Source organism: Anguilla anguilla, chromosome 9 (assembly GCF_013347855.1).
Source record: "Anguilla anguilla isolate fAngAng1 chromosome 9, fAngAng1.pri, whole genome shotgun sequence".
Taxonomy (NCBI): domain Eukaryota; kingdom Metazoa; phylum Chordata; class Actinopteri; order Anguilliformes; family Anguillidae; genus Anguilla; species Anguilla anguilla.
The window spans coordinates 34934739-34944495 of NC_049209.1; the positions used below are offsets into that span (position 1 = coordinate 34934739).

At 45.4% G+C, this 9757-nt stretch overlaps 1 protein-coding gene across 2 annotated transcripts; it reads right to left on the bottom strand.

The window, feature by feature from the left end:
- Window positions 1-597: 597 nt before the first annotated feature.
- LOC118236344 (spondin-2-like) lies at window positions 598-8704 on the bottom strand. 2 transcript variants are annotated; one of them, XM_035434629.1, is made up of 6 exons: window positions 8582-8704; window positions 4601-4829; window positions 4093-4313; window positions 3587-3778; window positions 1277-1433; window positions 598-918 (listed from the first exon to the last, which is right to left on the bottom strand). In XM_035434629.1, exons 2-6 carry the CDS (start codon window positions 4827-4829, stop codon window positions 731-733), a joined length of 987 nt encoding a protein of 328 aa, XP_035290520.1. In that variant the 5' UTR covers window positions 8582-8704; the 3' UTR covers window positions 598-730. The 2 variants fall into 2 exon arrangements, with proteins under 2 accessions (XP_035290520.1, XP_035290522.1); XM_035434631.1 differs by lacking the exon at window positions 8582-8704 and adding an exon at window positions 7461-7741.
- Between the last annotated feature and the right edge of the window lie 1053 nt (window positions 8705-9757).

The following is a 9757-nucleotide window of genomic DNA, read 5'->3' on the forward strand; positions in this document are numbered from 1 at the left end:
TTTGCTTCTTCTGCTATTACTCCCCAGGAAATATAAGACTTTCCCCCCTTTTTAAGAAAAAAAGACTTTATTTCTTAGCTACACAATGTAAAACAAAACCAATATACAAATTGTATAGTTTTTCATACGTTGTTCAAGGCCTATGATTGAAATACAGGTTTAAAATATATGTATTTCAAAGCATAGAACATTCAGGGAGAATCTGAGACATTTTGGGCAGCAGTTCGCAAGGCGTGTGGGGTTTATTATAAAGAAAAAAGTGGCAGAGATTTTTAAATGGTGAGTGGGAGGACAACATTTCTCTGAAATTCAGCTGAGAGGTCCTTCAGAAATACGAGGTTGTATACGTTTGATTTATGCTTTAATGTACTGCCACTTGCAGTCTGTGGCATCATGCTTCCAAATAAGTCTGCTGAATCTGTGAATCATGATTCCACAAAGATGTGGCATTTCTCCAGATGGGGACCCAATATGGGTGTGTAAGGCAGGCACCTGTGTGCGTGTGTCAGTGTGTGCATATGTGTGTGTATGCGTATGTGTGTGCGCACGTATGTGTGTGTGTGTGTGTGCATGTATGTGTGTGCGTGTTTGTGCATGTATGTGTGCGTGTTCGTGCTTGCGCATGTGTATGTGTGCACACATGCGTGCATGCGTTTGCGTGTGTGTACTGCCTCAGCACAGTGGATTCCAGCTGTAGTCAGGACTGTTTTTGGGGGTGGGATGGAGCGCCTCATTGCTGGGATAGGCACAGGCGTAGACTGCACTCCGCCCTCTCCTCCAGCTCGGGACAGGGGGAGCCGCTGTTGGCCGGGCGCAGCAGGATGTAACGAGTCCGGTGTCTGACACTGCCACTGGCACAGGACCCCGTGCACAGACCCCAGGACGACCAGAGAGAGACCTCACAGTCCAGCGGCGTTTCTGAGGGAGAAAAGCACGTAAGTGAGGGGTGGGTGTACACTACACAAAGCACATACATGTAGACACACATTCATATACACACACTACATACACACACACACACACATGCACACACACACAAGTGCGCACACACACACACACACACACACAGGTACCCTCACACACATATATGTCATCCATTACATTTATATGACATTCATTTATCCAAATTAACAAAAGTGTGAGTGCTTGAAATGGGTTAATAAGAGCAGCAGCACTACAGAAAAAAATTAAATTCTTAGAGTTAGAAACTTGAATATATACACTCACACACACACACACACACACACACACAAAGAAGCATGCTCTTTGTCCTTACCCGAGAAGTACTGGGGCAGAATGTGATTGGACAGAGAGGTTTGGCGGGCAGGGATCCGACGCTGGCGCGTTATCCTCACAGTGGCCAGCGGGGGGAGCTCTGACAGCCGAGGATAGTAGAAAGAGTTGGCCGGGTGACTGGGCTCCTGAGAGGTGATCTGAGCGAGAGAGAGAAGAAGAGGAAGATGATAATATGCGCTGAGACAACATGTAGTGCAAAAAATATTTGTACAGCAATCACCAAGAAAATTATAATGCATTGTATTTTTGAATGTGATCTTGTCAGCATGCAATGTGTCACATTTTGGGGATGTCAGTTTGAAGTTCCCAGTGTTTTGTGGGTGTAGTTATTTTGATGAGCTCTTGCCAATAGGCAATGGTTAGCTGCAGGTGTGGGAGAGGAACTATTTAAATTTGTCAGTATTAGGAGTGTTGGTGCTTTTATCAGAGAGAGTCTTTGAATTATGAGTTTATAAGCATGTGAGGAGTAGGCATATGTGTATGCTTTACAGTCTTTGTAAGAGAATATGTATTGGAGTGTGAGGGCATTAAGGAGTCAGTGACTGGCAGGTGAGTATATTAGGGTGTTAGTGATCACTGAGTGACTAGTAAGTGATTGGTAGGTGACAGTGGAATCAAAGTGATTTACAGGTTGAGTATGGGGTATACACTGGGCTCCAGAATTGTTGGCACCCTTAATAAAAATGAAGAAGAAAGGCTGCATATAATAAGTGACACAAATAATAATCTTTTTTTGTTATGTTCAAACATGGGAAAACTATATACTTTTATTTCAATACATTTACTCTCATGCTTCAATGTTTTTTTATTAAGTAATCAAATTTTTTCTGAAAACCATAGGTACCATAATTATTGGCACCCCTAACAATTATTGTAAGTAAAATCAAACAAAATGAAATTGGCAATACAATTTTACTTAATTCAGTTCATCTCAGTCTAAAGGAACTATATTGTGTCATTCCATCACTTCCAGTTTCACTAGAGAATAAAAATTAGGTAGCAAGCATACAAAATCCCTTTGTCATTCATTAGCATGGGAAAAGCCAAATAACTGTCAATTCAGAAGAGACCGATGGTAATTTACCGTCACAAGTCTGGTAATGAGTACAAAAAAGACATACACGGTTAAGCATACCACGTAGCACTGTAAGGGCAATAATAAAAAGGTGTAAAACATATGGAATGGTTGCACATTTGGCAGGAAGAGGAAGCAAGTGCATGGTGTCCCCACGGACAGTGAGGAAGATGGTGAGGGAGGCCATTAATAACCCAAGGATCACTGTTTAAGAATTGCAGAGATTGGTTTGTTTCTTGCGGTCAACAAGTCTAAAAAAAAAAACATAAAATGGCACCTCCATACCAACTAACTCTTTTGAAGGGTGGCACGAAGACAGCCCTTACTGAGCACAATAAACAAAACCAAGAATCTGGAGCTTGCCAAACCTCATTGGAATTATGACTGGAAGACAGTGCTGTTGTCAGGTGAGACCAAAATTGAATGTTTTGGCCATACACATCATCAACATGTTTGGTGGCAAAAGAGGAATGCATACAGGACAAGCACCTCATACCTACGGTCAAATATGGAGGTGGGTCATTGACATTTTGGAGATGTTTTGCTGGCAGTGGTCCCGGGGCACTATTTTAGATCAATGGCAGAATGAATTCAACAAAGTACCATGGCAGAAAATGTGGTTGTCTCTGCTAAGAAGTTAAGACTTGGTCATAGGTAAATTGTCCAGCAGGACAATGACTCCAAGCATACATCAAAATCTAAACATAAATGCTTAAGTGAAATCAACATCCATGTTTTCCAATGGCCATCTCAGTCTCCAGACATAAATTCCATCAAAAACCTGTGGTCTGAACTGAAGGGGGGGAGTCCATAAGCGCAAACCCAAAGATGATTCTGAAAAGTTCTACATGGAGCAATGGTCAAATATCCCTCCAAATGTGTTCTCTGAACTTATCATAAATTATAGGAAAAGACTCATGGCTGTCATCTTTGCCAGGGGTGTTTTCACAAAGTATTAAACCAGGGGTGCCAATAATTGTGGAACCTGCTTTTTGGGGAAATATATTTTTTAATTAAAAAATTTAAGACTTTGGTTGATTCCAATGAATCATTAATCAAGCACACTAGTTTACACATGTTGGAAAATAAAGCTTATGTCAATAACTGTATTATTTTTTAGTTTAGCAATATTTTTTAGCATTTTTTGTGAATATTTATCAAGGGTGCCAATAATTCTGGAGCCCACTGTACATGGCAGGTACAGGCACCCCTCACCTGTGTAATACTCTCAGGTGGGCTGGTGGGGTAATTGGGCGAGGAGAAGGTGAAGCCGCTATCTGTTCCTGCGTCAAATGGGTGGAGATCAAAGGTGACTTCCTGTCGCCACCGGTCCCCCTCACACAGGTTGACACTGTCCACTCCCACAAACCAGTCAGGGCTGGGAACTACCTTCACCATCATGGAGAGCTGTGGGCGGAGACAGACAGACAGACGGACAACTCAACATGGCAGTCACATGCACACCCGATGCCACAGACCCCAAGGGAAAACAGTGTCCAGACTGACAGGAAGTAAAATTTCCTTTAATTTAGCGAGAAGATTTCAAAGGGTGCTGAGTTTCCAGCACCACAAGCGCAGCTAAGTTTAGTTTAGTCCATTTAACAGGGACCTTGCACAATGTAGTAGTTGCACCGGCTAGCTAAACAGCTAATTTGCATATGCAGTCCAACTGACACAAGATGTGCAGTGCACCATCCCACGCAGCAGGGGGCAGTACCAACCTGGGGGTGTCTGGGCTGCATCAGCAGCTCAGTGGAGCTGTGCCCGGTGCCCGTGGGCACGCCGGCGGTGCGGTACATGCCACCGACGGCCCGCCTCTTCCGTGCTTCGCGGCCCTCCCTCCCCAGGTCCGCAGTCACGCCACGTTTCGTGAAGCTGCGGACGCCGGGGCTCGCCAGCTCCCCCTCCCTCCACAGACGGTACTGCGCATTGTGGGTCATAGCTGTGCGGAGAGAGAGAGAAAATAAATAATAAAAAACTTCCCAATGGGAAGAAGAACACTCGATGACAAGAAAGGATGGATGGATATTGGGGGTCTCCCTGTCTACACCCAAAACCTAATTGACGAAAGGGACATACACACTGAACATTTTGTAACATGCTTGTGCTCCTTCGGTGGGCTGCATGTTTAAACCTGTCTTCTTTTGCCAACGTCATGTCCATCTCTTCAGAAATACTTAGAAATTATTTTACCAAGTTCGGTATTTTGGACTGAGCAACACCTCTTACCTATCAGCTTGGACCACTGCGCAGGAGGGCGGTGAATCGGGTACTGTTTGGGGAAAGCTCGGGGGCTCCAGTGCCCCGTGAACACCAGTATGTAAGAGGCGGGCCCTCGCGCTGAGCATGCTCTCCCATTGGCTGCCTGCGCCGGGCCCGAGCAGAACACCATGAGCTTCAGCAAAGCCAGCAGCAACCGCCGCTGCCAGCCATGAGACAGGAGCCCTGATGATGTCATCTGCGGAGACAAAAAGGAAAATGACATCATCAGTGTGAGCCCTTCTAAACTAGGCTACATGGATGCTGCGTTCCCTATTCCATTTAAGCAGAACAAATAACTGTGCGGTCTAATAAAGCAGGTAGTTGGCTTTCAACTGAAAGGCTAAGGGTTTGAGTCCCTTTGTGGTTGTTCATATGCAGCATTTTCCTTTCTGACTCACACACACACACACACACACACACACACACACGCACAGCATAACCCTTTCAGCTGCTCTCCCAAAGCTTTCACTGTGTCCCTTCCTTAGACACCATGTTTTACCGCCCTGCTTATGACACAGCCCACAGACAGGGTTGCTAGATGCCCGATTTTCAACTAGAATCTTCGGGTTTCAGATTATTTGTACAGGTCAAGTTTTTGGTCCCGAATGGGAAATGTAATGTCCAGTCTGAGTTTGAAAACCGATTGAACTGATTGAAAAAATTTACAGTTAGCTAGTTTGTAACTGAATTTGCATCTGAACCACCGATTGACATTGGTTCCGATGCAGCCCCCCCCCACCACCATTATTCCTTATTCGCCTTAGGTCTAAATGGGTTAAAAGCAACCGTAAGAATCCATAAATATGAACACCCAAGTTAAGCCTGTTAGACCTTAGAAACAATCAATGACTTTTAGTCAATCAGTGACTTAAATTAAGCACTTAAGCACAGGAGCGCATCAGCACACCAGCAGAAGACGGCCCTCCAGGATTTGAGTTTTTAGGTCCCTGCAGTAGAGCAGTAGCCTGCATGGGCCGCTATTTTGGGAGTGTTTTTACTGCTCACTGGGCTGTGTTTTTGAGGCAGTCGAGCTGTCAGCGGTGTCCATGAGTCAGTGGAACAGGATCGCATTCTGATCCCCGGAACAGCTCTTTCCAAAACTGGACGATACTGTTCTCAGGGCGGACCGGGGAACAGAATCTTGCGCTACGTGGCTTGCTGTTTTTGCGTCGCTTTGTCACCGTGGCGATCAGATTCAGACGTCACGGCCTGGAGCTGTCCCTGCCGTCCAGGAATTTTTATGACGGCCGTGAAAACCTGAGGTACTTATAATGTCACACAGAGTGAAGAACGACCATCACATCCAGGCTAGGGGCAGCGTAAGGGGGAGACGGCAAGTAGTGGTCATTAATATCACGGTTATCTGTCCCTTTAGAAGCCTTATGACCAAAAAATAATAATAAAAACTGGTCATAAGCCTTCTAAGGGCCTGATTTACTAAGACCTTTAGCATGTGCAAAACCTTTTAGCATGTGCAAAACTAATAACACAACCAATTATTGATGCAAAACAAATAACATGACCAATCAGAGCTCATGTTGTTGGTTTTGCGTGCGCTAAAATGTTTTGCACATGCTAAAGGTCTCCATAAATCAGGCCCTTAAAGACTTTTAGGGGTGTGCTGGGGAACACTGTAACACCCTGTAAAAAGACATCTGGAACAGTATAGTCAGTTGTTCAGGTTCAGGTGTTGCAAATATACATGAATCTCAATGCTCCATGAAAATGCCACCATACCAAGCTTACAAGTGTATACACAAGAAGTCTGTGTATTTTCCATCTGTCTTTCCCTCTCTCCCCTTCCTGAGTGTCCTAAAGCTGTACATTAAAAAATGGAAAGGGAACTTTTTACTTTTTGGTCTTACCAAATTTATGAGAATACAGCACATAAACTCTTTGCTTCCCATTTTTTGCACCATTGAAGTTAGGAAACTACAGTCATTCATCATCTGCAAAATGGTCATAATAATAGTAAACAACAGGCAAAGAATGAGAAAAGGCTGGCAGGAAGAGTGCAGGATATGAGAGAGGTACACACCACCCTATCACACTACACACCCCACCAAGCTGGCCTGGTAAAGCTCCCCCCCACCACAGCCAGTATGCCATTAATAGAAAACAACACCCGACTATGAACCCTGAGTGCCCCAACCCCGGCTCCATCTCCCATTCACCAGCCCCCCCCCCCCCTCCTCTGTGCTGAGAACTAAGCAGCTATCCTTCCTATCTGGCAGCAGACAGATTTAAATGCAGGAGGGCGAGTGGCAAAGTGCCAAGGCGGAGTACCCCCCCCAGGTGTAACCCCACAGGCGCGGTGCAGGTCTCGCGCTGTATAATTATGCCGTCTAGCGGCAGTGCCCCCCTCTCCTCCCTTCTCATAATAATCGTGTCACACAACCACGCCCGCATACGGTGGCGACCAAGCCAGAAATGTGACAATTACATTGCATTACATTGAAAACACACCCCCCCCCCCCACCACCACCACCACCACCACCCCGACCCGCATCACATCACAGACAGGAGAGCCAGCACACACAGGTTCTGAGCAATACAATACAAAAAACTGATCAAATAAAGCCAACTTCCACTGAACAAGGTGGATTTCATATGTGAAATCTTTCGCAGAATCATTCAGCTGTGCTTCTCTGCTAAAGAAAAGTGCAACAAACCAAAAAAAAAAGGGTAGCCTCCCCTTTTCCCATCTCTTTACTGTCTGTTTGATTTTAAAAAGTTACATACGCCGAGGGAAAAAAAAAAACGAGTGTCACACAGCGTCAGCGAGGCCCCTCAGGGTGATTTTCGGGGTCACAGAAAGATCTCTTACCTGGACTGAAGAGGACAGAGGGAAGCACAACTGGGAAGCACAACTGGGAAGCACAACTTGTCAGCGGTGATTTCTGACCTTCTGTCTCCAGCTCTGTCTCTAGGCTTAGCGGACCCTCTCCCTCTCTCTCCCCCTCTCTTCTCTTATTACTCCACACCTCTCTCCTGCACTCTCCCACTCCCTTTCTCCCTGTCTTCTTGTCTCTCCTCTACTTCACCACATATGGAAAAGCAAGAGTCTGCTCCCCCTGTCTCTCACTCTCTCTCCCTCTCACACACACACACACACACACACACACACACTGTTTTTCTAGCGACTCTAAACTCCCTACCTCCAATGCCTAAGGGAGCAATCAGGCCATAGACACCCAATTTGTCTGGGCTCTGCGGGGAATACACCAGGCGCATTCCCAGGCTTCCTTGTGTGCTCTGTTCTGAGCGGCTGATTGGTTGACTAATGTGATAATAACGAAGCGGTAATGATGGGCAGAGCCTTGCAGTCCTCACTTGAACCAACATCAACGTAAACTCAGGATCAATGTAAAGAAATGACTATTTCATCATCACTATTCGCAATATTTTTGTTAATGTTTGATCATCATTAATGCTTCCGCTACTCTTAATATTACTGTGCATTCCGTGTTATTGTTAATTTATGCAATTTCATTGTCTTAATTAAATATTCGTAATGTACATACTTTAACATTTCAAATATTTTCCCAAATCTGAAAACCCAGACAATAAAGCATGACCTGAACAAAATTGAAGATGTCTACATATAAAAATGTGTCATTCCTACATGGATGTAAATATGCTCAAATGAAAGCTGACACTTTAAAGTCTGCACTTTAAGCTCATATTCATTGTTTTATTTTAAATTCAGTGTGCTGGAGCACAGTGCAGTCTATAGTATTTGGACAGAGACACGATTTTTGTTGTCTTGGCTCAGTACTATATACATGCATACACACACACACACACACATGTACGCACGCACGCACGCATGCACGCACACGCACATTCATCAGTGTACTGTACATGGCTGTTGAAGGTGGTTGTGAGAGTCAGTGTTCGCGGATGCGTTTCAGTGTGCATTCCACAGGCTCATAACCAACGCTGTACCTGATGTGGTCAGACTCCGCTGCAAGTAGTCTGCCAGTCCAGAGTCAGACGGACACGGCCGCCAGATTCCTCGCCATCTCCACGGAGACCGACCGCCACGGAGAAATACAGCCCACAGGCAAAGCACGCAGCCCCAGCAGAGGAAGAGATCCTTCACGACTGAGCTGAGACATGTTACACAATTTGCTTACAAAACTTCCCACCCCAACCCTGCTTCCTTGTTTCCAGAAGCTTACACACCCCCCCATCCCCATCCCCACCCCCCCCCCCCCCCAACATGCCCCCTGGGCTGACCGGGAGGGAGGCCTTTTGCCCTAATGAAAACACTGCTATTTTCACAGGCCAGGTTTACAGCTGAGGGGGCTTCAGGTGTCACTTATTTGCCTGGAAGATTTATCCTAGGAGGCCGTGCCCCCCCTCCTGCTGACAACGGCCCTGGCTCTACTCACATTCTACTCTCTCACTACACTCTACTCTCACAACTCCCACTACACTCTACTCTCTCTGCTCTCAGTACACTCTACTCTCTCTGCTCCCACTACACTCTACTCTCTCTGCTCTCAGTACACTCTACTCTCTCTGCTCCCACTACACTCTATTCTCACAACTCCCACTACACTCTACTCTCACAACTCCCATTACACTCTACTCTCAGTACACTCTACTCTCTCTGCTCCCACTACACTCTACTCTCTCTGCTCCCACTACACTCTACTCTCTCTGCTCTCAGTACACTCGTACTATACTCTGTACTCTCTCTCTACCCTAATTCTCTCTCTACACTTCCTCTGTGGTCCCTCATTCACAATTCACAACAGATATACTCAAACAGTTCAGACGTTTGGCCAATTTGAACAGTTGAACAGCTCGTTTGTATTGACGTTTGTATTGACGATAATATATTTGGAATTTATTTTTGAGGTGATGGGATTCAGTTCAGCTTCCTGTAAGGACTGTATTCACCAGTGATGGTCTGCCCCCAGACAGGACAGCTGGAACCCTGAAACAAACAGAAAATGTAATAATCCTGGTGAAGAAATGAGAGAAGGAAGCTGAACAATGTCACAACAAAATTTTGTCAACTGCGATTAACGAGGAAAGGACATCAGTCTCAGATAACCAATGTTCAATCTCACACAAAAAGACAGAAAAAACGTAAGTGATGGAACTCTTTCA